The sequence below is a fragment of the Panulirus ornatus genome, chromosome 72 (assembly GCF_036320965.1).
Source record: "Panulirus ornatus isolate Po-2019 chromosome 72, ASM3632096v1, whole genome shotgun sequence".
Taxonomy (NCBI): domain Eukaryota; kingdom Metazoa; phylum Arthropoda; class Malacostraca; order Decapoda; family Palinuridae; genus Panulirus; species Panulirus ornatus.
Genome location: NC_092295.1, coordinates 13,393,406 through 13,416,483, shown reverse-complemented (window position 1 = coordinate 13,416,483; position 23,078 = coordinate 13,393,406). Strand labels below are relative to the sequence as shown.

At 47.6% G+C, this 23,078-nt stretch overlaps 1 protein-coding gene across 1 annotated transcript in view; it reads left to right on the top strand.

Annotated features, from left to right (window-relative positions):
* The first annotated feature begins 7,831 nt into the window (after nucleotides 1-7,831).
* Nucleotides 7,832-23,078, top strand: part of LOC139748065 (mutS protein homolog 4-like) — a 47,558-nt gene continuing 32,311 nt past the window's right edge. The window contains exons 1-2 of the mRNA XM_071660654.1: nucleotides 7,832-8,270; nucleotides 9,051-9,259. Of these exons, the coding sequence (XP_071516755.1) occupies nucleotides 9,051-9,259 (209 nt within the window). The 5' untranslated portion in view covers nucleotides 7,832-8,270. The remainder of the gene's footprint in view (nucleotides 8,271-9,050; nucleotides 9,260-23,078) is intronic.

Below are 23,078 nucleotides of genomic sequence, written 5' to 3'. Positions count from 1 at the left end.
ACGTAATCCAATAACGCTCTCTGGCCATCTCTCCTACTTACATACGTTTACTTATGTATATCTCTCTTTCTAAACCAGTTATTCCCAATCACCAGTCCTTTTTCATGACACAAATCTACAAGTTCTTCACCATTTCCATTTACAAAACTGACTACCCCGTGTACACCAAATATTCCCTCAACTGCCACATTACTCACCTCTGCATTCAAATCACCAATCACTATAACCCGGTCTCGTGCATCAAAACCACTAACACACTCATTCAGCTGCTTCCAAAATACTTGCCTCTCATGATCTTTCTTCTCATGCCCAGGTGCATATGCACCAGTAATCACCTATCTCTCTTCATCCACTTTCAGTTTTACTCATATCAGTCTAGAGTTTACTTTCTTACACTCTATCACATATTCCCACAACTCCTGTTTCAGGAGAAGTGCCACTCCTTCCTTTGCTCTTGTCCTCTAACCCACCCCTAATTCTACTCCCAAATCATTCCCAAACCACTCTTCCCCTTTACCCTTGAGCTTCGTTTCACTCAGAGGCAAAACATCCAGGTTCCTTTCCTGAAACATACTACCTGTCTCTCCTTTTTTCTCATCTTGGTTACATCCACACACATTTAGACACCCCAATCTGATCCTTCGAGGAGGATGAGCACTCCCCGCGTGACTCCTACTTCTGTTTCCCCTTATATATATATATATATATATATATATATATATATATATATATATATATATATATATATATATATATATATATATATCCCTGGGGATAGGGGAGAAAGAATACTTCCCACGCATTCCCTGCGTGTCGTAGAAGGCGACTAAAAGGGAAGGGAGCGGGGGGCTGGAAATCCTCCCCTCTCATTTTTTTTTTTTTTTTCAAAAGAAGGAACAGAGAAGGGGGTCAGGTGAGGATACTCCCTCAAAGGCCCAGTCCTCTGTTCTTAACGCTACCTCGCTATCGCGGGAAATGGCGAATAGTATGAAAAAAAAAAAAAGAAATATATATATATATATATATATATATATATATATATATATATATATATATATATATATATATATTTATATTATTTTTCATTATACTTAGTCGCTTTCTCCTGCGTTAGCGCGGTAGCGCAAGGAAACTGATGGAAGAATGGCCCAACCCACTCACATACACATGTGCCCACACACGCACATATACTTTCCTATACATTTCAGTGTATACATACACAGCCATATACATATATACACGTGTACATATTCATACTTACTGGCTTCATTCATTCCCATCGCCACCCCGCCACACATTAAGTACCATTCCCCATCTTCTATAAGGTAGCGCTAGGAAACAAAGGCAACATTTGTTCACATTCGGTGTCTAGCTGTCTTATGTAATGCGCCGAAACCACAGCACACCCAGTCTCTAGCTGTCGTGTGTAATGCACCGAAACCACAGCTTCCTTTCCACATCCAGGACCCACAAAACTTTCCATGGTTTACCCCAGACGTTTTAGAAGCCCTTGTTCAATCGATCGACAGCACGTCCTCCCCTGTATACCACACCGTTCCAGTTCACTCTATTCCTTACACGCGTTTCACCCTCCTGTATGATCAGGCCTAGATCCCACAAGATCTTTTTCACTCCATCCTTCCACTTCCAATTTAGTCTCCCACTTCTCGTTCCCTCTACCTCTAACGCATATATCTTCTTTTTCAATCTTTCTTCATTCATTCTCTCCATGTGACCAAAGCATTTCAACCAACCTTCTTCTGCTCCCTCAATCTCACTCTTTTTATTACCATACATCTCTCTTACCCTTTCATTACTTACTCGATCCTACCACTTCACACTACATATTGTCCTCAACACATCACCCTGCGCACAACTCTATCTATAGCCCATGCCTCGCAACCATATGACATGGTTGGAACCACTATTCCTTCAAACATACCCATTTTTGCTCTCCGAGATAACGTTCTAGCCTTCCGCACATTCTTCAACGCTCCCAGAACCTTCGCCCCCTCCCTCATCCTGTGACTCACTTCTGCTTTCTCAAGGTTTTGTTTTCCCCATCAGCGGTCCTGTTGTTATAATCATTTGCCTGTTAAAAACTTTTTGTTAGGTTCGTCCATGAATGTCATGCATTAGTTTACCTCCTCATTCTTCTTGTTTCTGTTTCACCTCACATCCTCATCACTGCAACCTACACCATTGTACATCCCACAGAGAACTGGTTACGCACATCCTTTGCATAATTCACAGTTTATTGAAGAAGCAATGCAGCCGAAGGTCGAGATTACACATGACAAAAACTTCCTTCATGTGTTTGTAAGAATACAATGTGTTGGTCGTCCCTTTCCTGTTCTCATCTGATTTCAGCATCATTTAATATCAACATGGCCATTTACTCGTGTGTGTGTGTGTGTGTGTGTGTGTGTGTGTGTGTGTGTGTGTGTATCTTTAAGGTAACACTTGGAACTTTATGTTCGTGAAATTCTCTACACAACGCCCGCCAGAGCGAAGGTCTGACAGTGCTACTGAAAATGGGAGGAGGGTGGGAGGGGTTTACAGGAGAGTAAGCCTGGAACTAGACATCGACAGAAGTTTGTTATTGTTCGTATGTGAATCTGTTCAGAAAAGCTGACGTACAGACAGTCGGCTGCTGATGGTTTGATAAGCCATTGTTACCTTAACCATGTGCTTGTCTCGCATGATGCTAAATACAGTCAGTAGGAGATGGAAGTGTGTATCTCCCAACATGATATCTTCACTGATAACGCTTGTCTTTATCTGTCCTCATGCTAGTGTGTTATCAGCACAATTAAGTGTGTCTCTCCTAAGATGGAGCCTCACTGATAACACTCACCTTATCTCTTATCATGCTAGTATGCCTCTACCAACATGGAACCTCACTGATAACACTTATCTCTTGTCATGCTGATATGTTCATGACAACCTACAACTTTGCCTCTCTAGATACAACAACATCACTGGTTGTATTCTTGCCTCCCTCACTCATGATCTGATATCATACTTCAGATTTTTTTCATATAATTTTTTTTCTGCTGGCCTCACAAGTCACGTCCTAAGTGTAGGTTATGATCATAACGGGACACACGTGCTTCAAACATTCATGACCAGACCAACACCAGGAGTAGGGGGCAGGACGCATGCGTCACTTGCGTCACCGTGCGTTCTAACGTAGAGCAACACCAGGAGTGGGGGGCAGGACGCATGCGTCACTTGCGTCACCATGCGTTCTAACGTAGAGCAACACCAGGAGTGGGGGCCAGGACGCATGCGTCACTTGCGTCACCATGCGTTCTAACGTAGAGCAACACCAGGAGTGGGGGCAGGACGCATGCGTCACTTGTCACCATGCGTTCTAACGTAGAGCAACACCAGGAGTGGGGGCAGGACGCATGCGTCACTTGCGTCACCATGCGTTCTAACGTAGAGCAACACCAGGAATGGGGGGCAGGACGCATGCGTCACTTGCGTCACCGTGCGTTTTAACGTAGAGCAACACCAGGAGTGGGGGCAGGACGCATGCGTCACTTGCGTCACCATGCGTTCTAACGTAGAGCAACACCAGGAGTGGGGGGCAGGACGCATGCGTCACTTGCGTCACCATGCGTTCTAACGTAGAGCAACACCAGGAGTGGGGGCCAGGACGCATGCGTCACTTGCGTCACCATGCGTTCTAATGTAGAGCAACACCAGGAGTGGGGGTCAGGACGCATGCGTCACTTGCGTCACCATGCGTTCTAACGTAGAGCAACACCAGGAGTGGGGGCCAGGACGCATGCGTCACTTGCGTCACCATGCGTTCTCACGTAGAGCAACACCAGGAGTGGGGGGCAGGACGCATGCGTCACTTGCGTCACCGTGCGTTTTAACGTAGAGCAACACCAGGAGTGGGGGGCAGGACGCATGCGTCACTTGCGTCACCATGCGTTCTAACGTAGAGCAACACCAGGAGTGGGGGCAGGACGCATGCGTCACTTGCGTCACCATGCGTTCTAACGCAGAGCAACACCAGGAGTGGGGGCCAGGACGCATGCGTCACTTGCGTCACCATGCGTTCTAACGTAGAGCAACACCTGGAGTGGGGGGCAGGACGCATGCGTCACTTGCGTCACCGTACGTTTTAACGTAGAGCAACACCAGGAGTGGGGGGCAGGACGCATGCGTCACTTGCGTCACCATGCGTTCTAACGTAGAGCAACACCAGGAGTGGGGGCAGGACGCATGCGTCACTTGCGTCACCATGCGTTCTAACGTAGAGCAACACCAGGAGTGGGGGGCAGGACGCATGCGTCACTTGCGTCACCATGCGTTCTAACGTAGAGCAACACCAGGAGTGGGGGCAGGACGCATGCGTCACTTGCGTCACCATGCGTTCTAACGTAGAGCAACACCAGGAGTGGGGGCCAGGACGCATGCGTCACTTGCGTCACCATGCGTTCTAACGTAGAGCAACACCAGGAGTGGGGGCAGGACGCATGCGTCACTTGCGTCACCATGCGTTCTAACGTAGAGCAACACCAGGAGTGGGGGGCAGGACGCATGCGTCACTTGCGTCACCATGCGTTCTAACGTAGAGCAACACCAGGAGTGGGGGCCAGGACGCATGCGTCACTTGCGTCACCATGCGTTCTAACGTGACGCATTCCTCTTGCTGCACCGGTAAACAGTCGTCTGCTGGTGTCGGGCTCCTCCGCTGAGCAGTTAGTTAGAGGTCGGCAGTTTGAGGAAGGTCTGTAAAACCCTTGACCCCGACCAAATAAGGATCAGAATCAATGGTGTTAGCAGTACGCCAGCGTCCTTACGCCTGAGTCCTCCAGAGAAGAGATGGGATACGATGAACGCAGGTGAACGTACACGACAGGTCAATAGGAGAAAGGCTAGGATGGAAGAGGAGCTCCCGTGCCACCAGGGTTGAGGCTGGCCATTAACCAGGGGGGACAGTATGGGTGGCTGCGTCAGCAATGGAAAAACACCGTCTGTGTTCGTAAATTGACGGGACAGTTTTACAGCGAGTTACGTGAGGCTGTAATGACCCTTACTACGTCATGTATGGGGGGGGGGGGGGACCTCTCTTATTGGATATCCCGGGATATACGTATCATGACGTCATTCGTATCATGACGACGTACATCAGGGTAAGTGAAGGTACAAGACAGAATTACTCCGTCTGTCTCATACTACGAGCGATGGAAGTTGACAGCTCAATTATCGTCTACGAGGCCCCCGTCGGTCAATACCAGGTACACACACACACACACACACACCGGGGGCATGACGGAGGAAGCAGGAGGAGGCGATGTTTGAGACTCGTTCTTATTTCCCGTTGGCACATCGGCCATTATACGCCGCGGTCATCATGTAAACACACTCTGGGGACAGCTGGTGGAGGTTCCTGGTCCACTACATTACTGGTGGAGGTTCCTGGTCCACTACATTACTGGACCCACAGTTTGAGGACGGCTGGTGGAGGTTCCTGGTCCACTACACTACTGGATCCACAGTTTGGGGACAGCTGGTGGGGGTTCCTGGTCCACTACACTAGACCCACAGTTTGGGGACAGCTGGTGGGGGTTCCTGGTCCACTACACTACTGGACCCACAGTTTGGGGACTTCTGGTGGGGGTTCCTGGTCCACCACATTACTGGACCCACAGCTCACCGCCACACTGAAGCCAGACTCCCCCCCCCCCCCCCACACACACACACACAGACACACGCACACACACAGACGCACACAGACGCACACACACACACCACCACATACAAGCAGAACAGACACGCTATGCCACATGGTTGTAAGCTTACATGAGTGTTCACAGACACGTGAGGGATGGAGGAGGAGGAAGGTAGTTAAGATGGTCATTAGATACAGAGGAGGGCAAACGAGGCAGTATACATAGGATCTCACGTCCCAAGATTTAGTAAGGTTTTTAGAAGGAAGGGAAATTGAATGATCATAGTGAAGGAAGTTGAAAGCGAAAATATACAAAAAGCAAAACGAAGGTGGAAGACATACGTGTGTGGAATGATGAAGTCCTTTGAGAGGCGAGTGGAAGAAGGGCTTAATGAAGTATGGCCTCATAAAGTTCACGAAGGACGGGGAAGATAATGCTATGCGGAATATCTTTACGGCTGAAAATCGTTATGTATTTACGTCTGGTATATTTTCTATCATCTGCCAAGGCCATCAGGGTCGTCAGCGTGATTCTGTAACGACCAATCGAGATGGCGATTAAGACGCATACTGAGGTCATACACGCTCTTATTACATGCAGTCTATATGGTAATTATGGGTCAGATGGCAGGGTCCAGCGCCACAACACGCGAGGTCAACACACGTTACTCAGTAGCTGGTTCCAGGGATGACTGTACCTCATGTGGTTTATGAACCTCTGTGGTCTAGCGATTAGCGTTCCCGAACGTGAGGACGCATTCACGGGGTCGCCCAGGGTCCAGCGCTTTGGTTCGAATCCTGGTGGTGGCAGTCGGTCCACAGTCACCCCAGCTGTGTTGAAGTGGAGGGTGCACGTGAACAGGCTTTGTTACGTTGTGTTGAAGCTGAGTTACATTTGAGTATGATATCGGATAAATCATTTGACTTATCATGGTTAAATAGAAATTCAATGATGTTTGAGGACAATATGTGGTGTGAGGTGGTTTGATCGAGTAAGTAACGTAAGGGTAAGAGAGATGTGTGGAAATATAAAGAGTGTGGTTGAGAGAGCAGAAGAGGGTGTTTTGAAATGGTTTAGGCACATGGAGAGAATGAGTGAGGAAAGATTGACCAAGAGGATATATGTGTCAGAGGTGGAGGGAACGAGAAGTGGGAGACCAAATTGGAGATGGAAAGATGGAGTGAAAAAGATTTTGATTGATCGGGTCCTGAACATGCAGGAGGGTGAAAGGCGTGCAAGGAATAGAGTGAATTGGAACGAAGTGGTATACCGGGGTCGACGTGCTGTCAATGGATTGAACCAGGGCATGTGAAGCGTCTGGGGTAAACCATGGAAAGTTGTGTGGGGCCTGGATGTGGAAAGGGAGCTGTGGTTTCAGTGCATTATTACATGACAGCTAGAGACTGAGTGTGAACGAATGGGGCCTTTGTTTTCTTTTCCTAGCGCTACCTCGCACGCATGAGGGGGGAGGGGGCTGTTATTCCATGTGTGGCGGGGTGGCGAGGGGAATAAATAAAGGCAGACAGTATGAATTATGTATATGTGTATATATGCATATGTCTGTGTGTAAATATATATGTGTACATTGAGATGTATAGGTATGTATATTTGCGTGTGTGGACGTGTATGTATATACATGTGTATGTGGGTGGGTTGGGCCATTCTTTCGTCTGTTTCCTTGCGCTACCTCGCTAACGCGGGAGACAGCGACAAAGCAAAATAAATAAGATAAATGAATATATTAAAAACTTGAAGGAACAGGCTAGGCGATAAAGAGATGTATGTGTGTGTGTGTGTGTGTGTGTGTGTGTGTGTAAGCATTAGGCCTATCTCAGTACGGCCTATGTTGCCAGGGTCATGAACCACCATGCACTCCTCACATCGAGACATTAATGATTAAGGATATTCTTGTAAGATTGTGTAGTTAGTAGTGAATACAACTTTAGATTGTAAGAATGATAAAAGTGACAATCAAAGTGACAACGAAAATGTATCGAGTGTGGAAAAGTGAGAAAGCGAATCAGTAGAGTAATTAACTAAGGAAACCGAATTGATTGTTTTGGTAATACAACCAATGGTATCGTACATTACGTAAAACAGTGACGAGGGTCAGTGCGTATCCAACCACCTTGGAGGCAGTTTGCCGAGCCGAATCCCGGTAAGCCATGCCTCGCTCTGTTACACAGGATGTCCTTGTGAAGTGCGCAAGGCTCGTCCTCCTGTATGAGTAACGCGATGATAAGATATATGCAAGAGACGCTGGGAACTTCAATTCCAACATTGCAACAGTAGGGGCCGTGTGTCTAGAGTGCGGGTCGAACAACAGCAGGAGCCAAGCAACAGTAGTGGCCTAGCAACAGTAGGGGCCGAGCAACAGTAGGGGTCTAAAAAGAATCTTATCAGTGTGTGGACGGAAACAGTGAACTGTACCAAGGACGCGCGCTGGGCGCCTAGTGCTGACTTGACTTGTGGAACGTTTGCCGTCATTAAGCAAGGACTGCCGCACGCCCGGATCCCCGTGCACGTACAGACCAAACCTGACCGGAAGGACTCGTATAACCAGTTGATGCTGACGTAAGTGAACTTTTAATACCAGAAACTAACCAGAGCCGCTAGTCAGCATTATGGTGTGTGGCAGGACTTAACATTGTACTGATTGTTTTGACGTTTAAGTGTATTAATTGAATTTTTTCTTACACTTGTGAATTAGGGTGTTTTAATTAGTACTAGCAGCTGTGTTAGGATGCATGCCACATTATTTCTGATACTGTTAGTAGACTTGGGGATTGAATGTAAGAATATTCGTGGCCTCTCCTTAGCCTGCAGGAAAGTGCGTGTTCTCTGTCTGCTTGGCAGTCCATTGGCCTGGATGGGTCATTAAACCATGGCATATGGGACTACCTAGTAATCTTAATTGATCATCATCATTTACCAAGGAAAGCTAACAACTGGTTATTATCACTCTTTACTCTCTTACCCCTACATACGTGTGTGTGTGTGTGTGTGTGTGTGTGTGTGTGTGTGTGTGTGTGTGTGTCTGTGTGTGTGTGTGTGTGTGTACGTGTGTGTGTGTGTGTGTGTGTGCATACATTTTTGTGCACACCCATTTATATACTAGTAAAATGTATGACCATTAATTTTCAGCCATGCAAATGGTGATTATATATACATTTGAATCTAATTAATACTAGAATATTAGTACATATAATTCAGCGGTATATACATTCATATGCTAATTTAATCTATTCTCAGTTTTATATTCTTCCTATCATATTATTCCTGTATTTTCTAGTATAATTCCTTTATATATCATTGATGACATGATCTTGTGTGTGTGTGTGTGTGTGTGAGCAGATGAGCGACGTGGCGCACATGGTGAGTAGCGCTGACCACAACTCGCTGGTGCTGTTGGACGAAGTGGGCTCCGGCACCAGCCTGGAGGAGGGAGGCGCCCTGGCCTGGGCCGTCATGGAGGCCCTCATCAACGCCCGGGCCACCACCGTCTTGGCCACCCACGCCCTCTTCCTCACCAGGCTGGCCGCCCTCTACCCTACTGTGGCCAAGTGAGTACCCTCGCCCTCTACTGTGGCCAAGTGAGTACCCTCACCCTCTGTTGTGGCCAAGTAAGTACCCTCACCCTCTGCTGTGGCCAAGTGAGTACCCTCACCCTCTACCCTACTGTGGCCAAGTGAGTACCCTCACCCTCTGTTGTGGCCAAGTGAGTACCCTCACCCTCTGTTGTGGCCAAGTGAGTACCCTCACCCTCTGTTGTGGCCAAGTGAGTACCCTCACCCTGTACCCTACTGTGGCCAAGTGAGTACCCTCACCCTCTACCCTACTGTGGCCAAGTGAGTACCCTTACCCTCTACTGTGGCCAAGTGAGTACCCTCACCCTCTACCCTACTGTGGCCAAGTGAGTACCCTCACCCCTACCCTACTGTGGCCAAGTGAGTACCCTCACCCTCTACCCTACTGTGGCCAAGTGAGTACCCTTACCCTCTACTGTGGCCAAGTGAGTACCCTCACCCTCTACCCTACTGTGGCCAAGTGAGTACCCTCACCCCCTACCCTACTGTGGCCAAGTGAGTACCCTCACCCTCTACCCTACTGTGGCCAAGTGAGTACCCTCACCCTCTGCCATACTGTGGCCAAGTGAGTACCCTCACCCCCTACCCAACTGTGGCCAAGTGAGTACCCTCACCCTCTACCCTACTGTGGCCAAGTGAGTACCCTCACCCTCTGTTGTGGCCAAGTGAGTACCCTCACCCTCTACTGTGGCCAAGTGAGTACCCTCACCCTCTACTGTGGCCAAGTGAGTACCCTCACCCTCTGTTGTGGCCAAGTGAGTACCCTCACCCTCTGTTGTGGCCAAGTGAGTACCCTCACCCTCTACCCTACTGTGGCCAAGTGAGTACCCTCACCCTCTGTTGTGGCCAAGTGAGTACCCTCACCCTCTGTTGTGGCCAAGTGAGTACCCTCACCCTCTGTTGTGGCCAAGTGCGTACCCTCACCCTCTACCCTAATGTGGCCAAGTGAGTACCCTTACCCTCTACTGTGGCCAAGTGAGTACCCTCACCCTATACTGTGGCCAAGTGAGTACCCTTACCCTCTGTTGTGGCCAAGTGAGTACCCTCACCCTCTACCGTGGCCAAGTGAGTACCCTCACCCTCTGTTGTGGCCAAGTGAGTACCCTCACCTTCTACTGTGGCCAAGTGAGTACCCTCACCCTCTACTGTGGCCAAGTGAGTACCCTCACCCTCTACTGTGGCCAAGTGAGTACCCTCACCCTCTGTTGTGGCCAAGTGAGTACCCTCACCCTCTACTGTGGCCAAGTGAGTACCCTCACCCTCTACCCTACTGTGGCAAGTGAGTACCCTCACCCTCTGTTGTGGCCAAGTGAGTACCCTCACCCTCTGTTGTGGCCAAGTGAGTACCCTCACCCTCTACTGTGCCCAAGTGAGTACCCTCACCCTCTGTTGTGGCCAAGTGGGTACCCTCACCCTCTACCCTACTGTGGCCAAGTGAGTACCCTCACCCTCTACAGTGGCCAAGTGAGTACCCTTACCCTCTACTGTGGCCAAGTGAGTACCCTCACCCTCTGTTGTGGCCAAGTGAGTACCCTTACCCTCTACTGTGGCCAAGTGAGTACCCTCACCCTCTACTGTGGCCAAGTGAGTACCCTTACCCTCTACTGTGGCCAAGTGAGTACCCTCACCCTCTGTTGTGGCCAAGTGAGTACCCTTACCCTCTACTGTGGCCAAGTGAGTACCCTCACCCTCTACTGTGGCCAAGTGAGTACCCTCACCCTCTATTGTGGCCATGTGAGTACCCTCACCTTCTACTGTGGCCAAGTGCGTACCCTCACCCTCTACCCTACTGTGGCCAAGTGAGTACCCTCACCCTCTACCGTGGCCAAGTGAGTACCCTCACCCTCTGTTGTGGCCAAGTGAGTACCCTCGCCCTCTACTGTGGCCAAGTGAGTACCCTCACCCTCTACTGTGGCCAAGTGAGTACCCTCACCCTCTGTTGTGGCCAAGTGAGTACCCTCACCCTCTGTTGTGGCCAAGTGGGTACCCTCACCCTGTACCCTACTGTGGCCAAGTGAGTACTCTCACCCTCTACCCTACTGTGGCCAAGTGAGTACCCTTACCCTCTACTGTGGCCAAGTGAGTACCCTCACCCTCTACCCTACTGTGGCCAAGTGAGTACCCTCACCTCCTACCCTACTGTGGCCAAGTGAGTACCCTCACCCTCTACCCTACTGTGGCCAAGTGAGTACCCTTACCCTCTACTGTGGCCAAGTGAGTACCCTCACCCTCTACCCTACTGTGGCCAAGTGAGTACCCTCACCCCCTACCCTACTGTGGCCAAGTGAGTACCCTCACCCTCTACCCTACTGTGGCCAAGTGAGTACCCTCACCCTCTGCCATACTGTGGCTAAGTGAGTACCCTCACCCCCTACCCTACTGTGGCCAAGTGAGTACCCTCACCCTCTACCCTACTGTGGCCAAGTGAGTACCCTCACCCTCTATTGTGGCCAAGTGAGTACCCTCACCCTCTATTGTGGCCAAGTGAGTACCCTCACCCTCTACTGTGGCCAAGTGAGTACCCTCACCCTCTACTGTGGCCAAGTGAGTACCCTCACCCTCTACTGTGGCCAAGTGAGTACCCTCACCCTCTACTGTGGCCAAGTGAGTACCCTCACCCTCTACTGTAGCCATGTGAGTACCCTCACCCTCTATTGTGGCCATGTGAGTACCCTCTATTGTGGCCATGTGAGTACCCTCACCCTCTATTGTGGCCAAGTGAGTACCCTCACCCTCTTCTGTGGCCAAGTGAGTACCCTCTATTGTGGCCAAGTGAGTACCCTCACCCTCTGTTGTGGCCAAGTGAGTACCCTCACCCTTTACTGTGGCCAAGTGAGTACCCTCACCCTCTATTGTGGCCATGTGAGACCCCTCACCCTCTATTGTGGCCATGTGAGTCCCCTCACCCTCTATTGTGGCCATGTGAGTACCCTCACCCTCTATTGTGGCCATGTGAGTACCCTCACCCTCTATTGTGGCCATGTGAGTACCCTCTATTGTGGCCATGTGAGTCCCCTCACCCTCTATTGTGGCCATGTGAGTACCCTCACCCTCTATTGTGGCCATGTGAGTACCCTCACCCATCAGGCTGGTGAACTCATTGTAACCAGGATAGTTAGTTGTACTATCACCATCCACTCACCATCCTCACCAGACTAGCCTATCCAGTGCTACCAGGATGGTATCACCATCACCCGCCACTCACTATCCTCACCATCACCCTCCACTCACTATCCTCACCATCACCCTCCACTCACTATCCTCACCATCACCCTCCACTCACTATCCTCACCATCACCCTCCACTCACTATCCTCACCATTACCCTCCACTCACTATCCTCACCATCACCCTCACTCACTATCCTCACCATCACCCTCCACTCACTATCCTCACCATCACCCTCCACTCACTATCCTCACCATCACCCACCACTCACTATCCTCACCATTACCCTCCACTCACTATCCTCACCATCACCCTCCACTCACTATCCTCACCATCACCCTCCACTCACTATCCTCACCATCACCCTCCACTCACTATCCTCACCATTACCCTCCACTCACTATCCTCACCATCACCCTCCACTCACTATCCTCACCATCACCCTCCACTCACTATCCTCACCATCACCCACCACTCACTATCCTCACCATCACCCACCACTCACTATCCTCACCATCACCCTCCACTCACTATCCTCACCATCACCCTCCACTCACTATCCTCACCATCACCCTTCACTCACTATCCTCACCATCACCCTCCACTCACTATCCTCACCATCACCCTCCACTCACTATCCTCACCATCACCCTCCACTCACTATCCTCACCATTACCCTCCACTCACTGTCCTCACCATCATCCTCCACTCACTATCCTCACCATCACCCTCCACTCACTATCCTCACCATCACCCTCCACTCACTATCCTCACCATCACCCTCCACTCCCTGTCCTCACCATTACCCTCCACTCACTATCCTCACCATTACCCTCCACTCACTATCCTCACCATTATCCTCCATTCACTATCCTCACCATCACCCTCCACTCACTATCCTCACCATCACCCTCCACTCACTATCCTCACCATCACCCTCCACTCACTATCCTCACCATCACCCTCCACTCACTGTCCTCACCATTACCCTCCACTCACTATCCTCACCATTACCCTCCACTCACTATCCTCACCATTATCCTCCATTCACTATCCTCACCATCACCCTCCACTCACTATCCTCACCATCACCCTCCACTCACTATCCTCACCATTACCCTCCACTCACTATCCCCACCATCACCCTCCACTCACTATCCTCACCATCACCCTCCACTCACTATCCTCACCATCACCCTCCACTCACTATCCTCACCATCACCCTCCACTCACTATCCTCACCATCACCCTCCACTCACTATCCTCACCATCATCACAGAGGCTGAACCAGCTGTACATGATAGTGACGCCCCTCACCATCTCTTCACTGCCGCGATCACCGCCCGCTCGACCACCATTATCTCGTAACTGTCGTTAACACCAACGAAACCAGCATTTGGTCGTTCATGTGACGCCCTCAGTCACGTAACACGTCTATGTTGTAGACGCTCCTCGCCCTCCAACCTTTACAGCACGGCTTCAGCCCTCAATCCCTCCCTCCCTCCCTCCGTGCCCTCCTTCCCTCCCTCCCTCCGTGCCTTCCCTCCCTCCCTCCCTCCCTCCGTGCCCTCCCTCCATCCCTCCCTCCCTCTCTCCCTCTCTCCCTCCGTGCCCTCCCTCCCTCCTTTCCTCCGTGCCCTCCCTCCCTCCCTCTCTCCGTGCCGTCCCTCCCTCCCTCTCTCCGTGCCGTCCCTCCCTCCCTCCTTCCCTCCGTGCCCTCCCTCCCTCCCTCCCTTTGTGCCGTCCCTTCCTCCCTCCCTCCCTCCCTCCTTCCGTGCCCTCCCTCCCTTCCTCCCTCCGTGCCCTCCCTCCCTCCCGCCCTCTCTCCCTCCGTGCCCGCCCTCCCTCCCTCCGTGCCCTCCCTCTCTCCCTCCCTCCCTCCGTGCCCTCCCTCCCTCCCTCCTTCTCTTCGCGCCCTCCCTCCCTCCCTCCACTAATGGCTACTGTCTGACGTCAGGTGTAGGCTGTGTATGTGTGTGTGTGTGTGTGTGTGTGTGTGTGTGTGTGTGTGTGACGCGCTCTCCAGCCGTCGGCCTCCATCATCCACTGAACCTCTGGATATCATGGAACTTTTACTGCACTTGATATATTACTGAACCTGGGTTGTGAACACCTTCTGTTGCTCTGTTGTTGTTGTTGTTGTTGTTGTTATTATCATTATTATTATTATTATTATTATTATTATTATCATTATTATCATTATCATTATTATCATTATTATTGTTATCATTATTATTGTTATTATCATTATCAATATTATCATTATTATTGTTATCATTATTATTGTTATTATCATTATTATGTTATCATTATTATCATTATTATCATCATAATCATTATTATTGTGTTATATATTATTATTGTTATTATCATAATCATCATTATCTTTTCTTCCTCTTCTTCCTTTTTGAAATGTGTGGCAGAGGGAAGGCAGCATGTGGAAATACAGGAAAGGTTAGTGAATGGTGGAATGAGGAAGTTAGATCGGCTATTGAGGAGAAAAGGGAGTTGATCAGATGGTACCCGCAAGGAAAGAGTGCGTTTGAATTGGAGGAATACAAGAGAAAGTAGCGGGAGGTCAAGAGAAAGGTACAAGAGTTGGAAAAGAGGGAAAATAAGAGATTCGGGAGAGAGAGAGAGAGAGAGAGAGAGAGAGAGAGAGAGAGAGAGAGAGAGAGAGAGAGAGAGAGAGAGAGAGTAAAAGAAAGAATTTCAGGGAAAATAAGAAAATGTTTTGAAAGTGAGGTGAACAGTGTGAGGAAATCAAGAAAAAAATATCGAGTGTGACCAGAGACTTTGGGAAGCGTTGACAGGCACAAAAGACGTGAAAAATAAATGGTATGAGTATTTTCAGGGACATATGAATATGTTAGATGGTAGGAATGTGGGGAGTTTGGGACGAGGTGGCTTGCAGAGAGAGAGAGAGAGAGAGAGAGAGAGAGAGAGAGAGAGAGAGAGAGAGAGAGAGAGAGAGAGAGAGAGAGAGTTACGTAGATACCCAGCCCACACAGACCCAAGGTCTAAGCGAGGTGGTTTAGCCTTAAGAGAAAATGCCGTCCCCTTAAAAGCAGTAGAAGAAAAGGATAATACAGGGAGAGAGAGAGAGAGAGAGAGAGAGAGAGAGAGAGAGAGAGAGAGAGAGAGAGAGAGAGAGAGAGAGAGAGAGAGAGAGGAGTCACAGCGAACGTTACGATGAAAAGAGATGAAGTGGTGAAAGCCTTGCATAAGATGGGGTGTGGCAAAATGGGAGGAGTTATTCAACGTCTGTATGTCCCAAGGTAAGACGCATGAAGGCTGGCAAAATACCTGTACATTGCCCTCGTATAAAGCGGAAAACATCAAAATTGAATGTCTGGGTTACAGGGTTATTGATCTGTTGAACATACCTAGTAAGGTGTACTGGAGACCGGTGTTTGAGGAGATAATGTCACACAGAGATTAATGTGGCTTCAGGAAAAGCATAGGGTTTGTGCTCCGAGTGTTTGCTGTGAGAGCTGTGTGTTAGAAGTAACCTGAGAGACTTGATGACTTATACGTGGCATTAATGTATCTGCAAAAAGTTTATGATAAGGTTGATAGATATGTCTTGCGGAAGGTGTTACAAGCATATACAATATTTGTAAACATACTAAATGCTTTGAAATATTATGGGGAGTGCAAGGTACGTGTGAGCGGACGGGACGGTAGGATGGTATGTGGCTCCCGGTGAAGGTGGGTTCGCGTTAAGGATGTATGATGTCTCCGTGGCTATTTAATCTGTTCATGGAGAGGATGGTGAGGGAAGTTTATCAAGTCTTGAGAGTGAAATGCGGGCGTACAGTGCGGTAGGGATGGGGTGGCGTGGCTGATGGATCCACTGCCTTGGTAAACAACATGATTCAGGCGGTATACTCCAGAGAGGAGCTTTAGTAGCTGGTGCCAGGACTTGGGAGAGAGTGTTAGAGGAAAAACTGAGAGGTAATGCAGCCAAAAGCTTAATAACGTACTAGCATGCAGGAGGGAGTTAAGATAGCATGGCTTGAATGTAGGTTAGTGGGAAGGGTACGTGGGGGTGGTTGTAAGAACGTATGGAGCAATGGGAGCAGAAATAACTCACAGGGTGAAAGAACCAGATATGTTTCTGGGTACATTAAGAAGCGCTTGGAAGGAAAAAGATACCTTTTTAGGCTTGCTTATGTATATATATATATATATATATATATATATATATATATATATATATATATATATATATATATATTTTTTTTTTTTTTTTTTTTTGCTTTGTCGCTGTCTCCCGCGTTTGCGAGGTAGCGCAAGGAAACAGACGAAAGAAATGGCCCAACCCACCCCCATACACATGTATATACATACGTCCACACACGCAAAATATACATACCTACACAGCTTTCCATGGTTTACCCCAGACGCTTCACATGCCCTGATTCAATCCACTGACAGCACGTCGACCCCGGTATACCACATCGCTCCAATTCACTCTATTCCTTGCCCTCCTTTCACCCTCCTGCATGTTCAGGCCTCGATCACACAAAATCTTTTTCACTCCATCTTTCCACCTCCAATTTGGTCTCCCTCTTCTCCTCGTTCCCTCCACCTCCGACACATATATCCTCTTGGTCAATTTTTCCTCACTCATTCTCTCCATGTGCCCAAACCATTTCAAAACACCCTCTTCTGCTCTCTCAACCACGCTCTTTTTATTTCCACACATCTCTCTTACCCTTACGTTACTTACTCGATCAAACCACCTCACACCACACATTGTCCTCAAACATCTCATTTCCAGCACATCCATCCTCCTGCGCACAACTCTATCCATAGCCCACGCCTCGCAACCATACAACATTGTTGGAACCACTATTCCTTCAAGCATACTCATTTTTGCTTTCCGAGATAATGTTCTCGACTTCCACACATTCTTCAAGGCTCCCAGAATTTTCGCCCCCTCCCCCACCCTATGATCCACTTCCGCTTCCATGGTTCCATCCGCTGCCAGATCCACTCCCAGATATCTAAAACACTTCACTTCCTCCAGTTTTTCTCCATTCAAACTCACCTCCCAATTGACTTGACCCTCAACCCTACTGTACCGAATAACCTTGCTCTTATTCACATTTACTCTTAACTTTCTTCTTTCACACACTTTACCAAACTCAGTCACCAGCTTCTTCAGTTTCTCACATGAATCAGCCACCAGCGCTGTATCATCAGCGAACAACAACTGACTCACTTCCCAAGCTCTCTCATCCCCAACAGACTTCATACTTGCCCCTCTTTCCAAAACTCTTGCGTTCACCTCCCTAACAACCCCATCCATAAACAAATTAAACAACCATGGAGACATCACACACCCCTGCTGCAAACCTACATTCACTGAGAACCAATCACTTTCCTCTCTTCCTACACGTACACATGCCTTACATCCTCGATAAAAACTTTTCACTGCTTCTAACAACTTTCCTCCCACACCATATATTCTTAATACCTTCCACAGAGCATCTCTATCAACTCTATCATATGCCTTCTCCAGATCCATAAATGCTACATACAAATCCATTTGCTTTTCTAAGTATTTCTCACATACATTCTTCAAAGCAAACACCTGATCCACACATCCTCTACCACTTCTGAAACCACACTGCTCTTCCCCAATCTGATGCTCTGTACATGCCTTCACCCTCTCAATCAATACCCTCCCATATAATTTACCAGGAATACTCAACAAACTTATACCTCTGTAATTTGAGCACTCACTCTTATCCCCTTTGCCTTTGTACAATGGCACTATGCACGCATTCCGCCAATCCTCAGGCACCTCACCATGAGTCATACATACATTAAATAACCTTACCAACCAGTCAACAATACAGTATATATATATATATATATATATCCCTTGGGATAGGGGAGAAAGAATATTTCCGACGTATCCCCTGCGTGTCGTAGAAGGCGACTAAAAGGGGAGGGAGCGGGGGGCTAGAAATCCTCCCCTCTCGTTTTTCTTTTTTTTTTAATTTTCCAAAAGAAGGAACAGAGAAGGGGGCCAGGTGAGGATATTCCCTCAAAGGCCCAGTCCTCTGTTCTTAACGTACCTCACTAACGTGGGAAATGGCGCATAGTTTGAAAGATAAAGAATATATATATATATATATATATATATATATATATATATATATATATATATATATATATATATATGTATATATATATACATATATATATATATATATATATATATATATATATATATATATATATATATATATATATATATTCACATGGCCCAGTGGAATATATACATTGTCAATGTACATTTGTAGACTATAGTGATTTAATTTTGTTGTATTTGTTTTATTGTGACGTGATGCAGCAATTCACAAGCATAACTCCATTAGTGACACGTAAACAAAAAAAGAGTCCGTTTTGCTTGTACCTAAAGCATAACTGGTTGGTTATTGAATTATATTCAGAATCCTGGCTCAAAAGAATATCTGAAGATCGGAAAGTTTCGGTTGTATTCTCGCGAGATGTTGTTTGTGTGTGTGGATGGTGAGGGGGGAGGGAGTCATCCAGCTGTGACCTTACATCTCGCCCGTGGGGAGGAGGAGATATACCAGTCCACTCTTGGGAATACATAAGTTTTACCTGAAGGAGGTCTTGTCGTCGTAACTCTCCCTACTGACTCCCTCCCTCCCTCCCTCTCCCTCCCTCTCCATCACACTCTTCCTCTTTCCCTGATGCCTTCCTGCCTCCTCTCCCTCCCTCTCCATCACACTCTTCCTCTTTCCCTACTGCCTTCCTGCCTCCTCTCCCTCCCTCTCCATCACACTCTTCCTCTTTCCCTACTGCCTTCCTGCTTCTTCTCCCTCCCTCTCCATCACACTCTTCCTCTTTCCCTACTGCCTTCCTGCCTCCTCTCCCTCCCCCTCCATCACACTCTTCCTCTTTCCCTACTGCCTTCCTGCTTCTTCTCCCTCCCTCTCCATCACACCCTTCCTCTTTCCCTACTGCCCTCCTGCCTCCTCTCCCTCCCCCTCCATCACACTCTTCCTCTTTCCCTACTGCCTTCCTGCCTCCTCTCCCTCCCTCTCCATCACACTCTTCCTCTTTCCCTGCTGCCTTCCTGCCTCCTCTCCCTCCCTCTCTATCACACTCTTCCTCTTTCCCTACTGCCTTCCTGCCTCCTCTCCATCCCTCTCCATCACACCCTTCCTCTTTCCCTACTGCCTTCCTGCCTCCTCTCCCTCCCTCTCCATCACACCCTTCCTCTTTCCCTACTGCCTTCCTGCCTCCTCTCCCTCCCTCTCCATCACACTCTTCCTCTTTCCCTACTGCCTTCCTGCCTCCTCTCCCTCCCTCTCCATATCTCTCTCTCTCTCTCTCTCTCTCTCTCTCTCTCTCTCTCTCTCTCTCTCTCTCTCTCTCTCTCTCTCTCTCTCTCCTTTCTTCTCACTTGTCTTTTCCTATTTTCTGATAGATCATTATCATTAATATATTATTGTATTCTAACTTTCTAAAAGGGGAAACAGAAGAAGGAGTCTTGCGGTGAGTGCTCATCCTCCTCGAAGGCTCAGATTGGGGTGTTTAAATGTGTGTGGATGTAACCAAGATGTGAAAAAAGGAGAGATAGGTAGTATGTTTGAGGAAAGGAACCTGGATGTTTTGGCTCTCAGTGAAACGAAGCTCAAGGGTAAAGGGGAAGAGTGGTTTGGGAATGTCTTGGGAGTAAAGTCAGGGGTTGGACAAGAGCAAAGGAAGGAGTAGCACTACTCCTGAAGCAGGAGTTCTGGGAGTATGTGATAGAGTTTATGAAAGTAAACTCTAGATTGATATGGGTAAAACGGAAAGTGGATGGAGAGAGATGGGTGCTTGTTGGTGCCTATTCACCTGGTCATGAAAAGAAAGATCATTAGAGGCAAGTGTTTTGAGAGCGTCTGAGTGAGTGTGTTAGTAGTTTTGATGCACGAGACCGGATTATATTGATGGGTGATTTGAATGCAAAGGTGAGTGATGTGGCAGTTGAGGGTATGATTGGTTTACGTGGGGTGTTCAGTCTTGTAAATGGAAATGGTGAAGAGCTTATAGATTTGGGTGCTAAAAAAGGACATGTGATTTGGAATACCTGGTTTAAAAAGAGAGATATACATAAGTATACGTATGTAAGTAGGAGAGATGGCCAGAGAACGTTATTGGATTACGTGTTAATTGAGAGGCGTGTGAAAGAGAGACTTTTGGATGTTCATGTGCTGAGAGGATGAAGATATGTAGAGGTTTTGAGAAAAGAAGAGAGAATGTTGGGGTGAAGAGAGTGGTGAGGGTAAGTGAGCTTGGAAAGGAGACTTGTGTGAGGAAGTACCAGGAGAGATTGAGTGCAGAATGGAAAAAGGTGAGAGGAAATGGCGCAAGGGGAGTGTGGGAGGAATGGGATGTATTTAGGGAAGCAGTGATGCCTTGTGCAAAAGATGCCTGTGCTATGAGAAAGGTGAATAAGAACAAGGTTATTAGGTTTAGTAAGGTTGAAGGACAAGTAAATTGGAAGGTAAGATTGAATGGCGAAAAATTTGAAGTGGTTTTGATATCTGAGAGTGGACTTGGCAGCGGATAGAACGATGGAAGCGGAAGTGAGTCACAGGGTGGGTGAGGGGCGAAGGTTCTGGGAGCATTGAAGGATTTGTGGAAGGCGAGAACGTTATCTCGGAGAGCAAAAATGGTTATGTTTGAAGGAATAGTGGTTCCAACAATGTTATTTGGTTGCGAAGCATGGGCTATAGATAGAGTTGTGCGGAGGAGGGCGGATGTGTTGGAAATGAAGTGTTTGAGGACAATATGTGGTGTGAGGTAGTTTGATCGAGTTATTAATGAAAGGGTAAAAGAGATGTGTGGCAATGAAAAGAATGTGATTGAGAGAGCAGAAGAGAGTATATTGAGATGGTTCGGTCACATGGAGAGAATGAGTGAGGAAAGATTGACCAAGAGGATTTATGTGTCAGGGGTGGAGGGAACGAAGAGAAGTAGGAGACCAAATTGGAGGTGGAGGGAGGGAGTGAAAAAGATTTTGAGCGATCGGGGCCTAAACATGCAGGAGGGTGAAAGGCATGCAAGGAATGTAGTGAATTGGAACGATGTGGTATACCGGGTTCAACGTGCCGTCAATGGATTGAACCAGGTGTGGAAAGGGAGCTGTGGTTTCGGTGCATTGTACATGACAGATAGAGACTGAGTGTGAACGAATGTGTCCTTTGTTGTCTTTTCCTAGCGCTACCTCGCGTGCACGTGGGGTGGGGTGGGGTGGGGGGGGGTGCTATTTCATGTGTGGCGGGGTGGCGGCGGCAGTGGATGAAGGCAGCATGCTTGAATATGTACATGTGTATATATGTATATGTCTGTGTACGTATATGTATGTATACGTTGAAATGTATAGGTATGTATATGTGCGTGTGTGGGCGTTATGTATATACATGTGTATTTGGGGGAGTTGGGCCATTCTTTCGTGTTTCCTTGCGCTACCTCCCTAACGCGGGAGACAGCGACAAAGTATAATGAAAATGATAAATTTATATTTCTGTTATTATTATTATTATTATTATTATTATTATTATTATTATTATTATTATTACTATTACTAATATTGTTATTATTATTATTATTATCATTATTATTATTATTATTATTATTATTATTATTATTATGATTATTATAATTGTTATTATTATTACTATTATTAATATCAATATCATTATCATCATCATCATCATCATCATCATCATCATCATCATCATCATTTTCACCATTATCATTATTATTATCATTATTGTTATGATTATCATAATTCTTGTTTTTCATATATGTTCTCCATTTCTCAAGTTAGCGTGGCAGAGCTAGGAACAGACGAAGAAATGGCTTTTAGCCGTCATATATAGTGTATCAAAATCAGAGCTCTCTGTTCACAGCCTGGCTCTACAGACCTGCTTCACACGTCCTGGTTCAGCCCAGTGATAGCTGTTCCTCTTTCATATACCACATCGCTCTAGTTTGCTTTATCCTTTGCACGCCACACACCTTCCTGTATGTTCAGGCTCTGTATCTTCAAAGCATTTTTTCACTCCATCCCTCCACCTCCTCCTTGGCCTTCTCCTCTACCTTTTTCCCTTTACTTCGGACATTTATATCCTCTTCGTCATCCTTTCCTCACTTATCCTCTCCTCATGTCCAAACCATTTCAACATGCCTTCTTCAGCTCTCTCATACATGAACAACCACACATCTCTCACCGTATCTTTACTGACTTGATCCACCCTCCTCACACCACATACTGTTCTCAAGCATCTCATTTCCAACATATCCACCTTTTTTTTTCTACATTTGTGTCTAAGACCCACGCCTCACAACCATGTAGCACCAACAGAACCTGAATACCATCAGTCATCGCCGTCTTTATCCATCAAGACAGTGATCTGTCTCCCCACAAACTCCTCATTGCACCCAGGATCTTCGCCCCTTACCCACCCCATGGCTCGTTTTAGCTCCCATTGTGAAATACCCTGCCATAGCCAGCCCCAGGTATGTGGAACACCTCATTTTCTTCATGTCTCCCCCATTCACACTCACACTCCAAATAATCTGCCTTT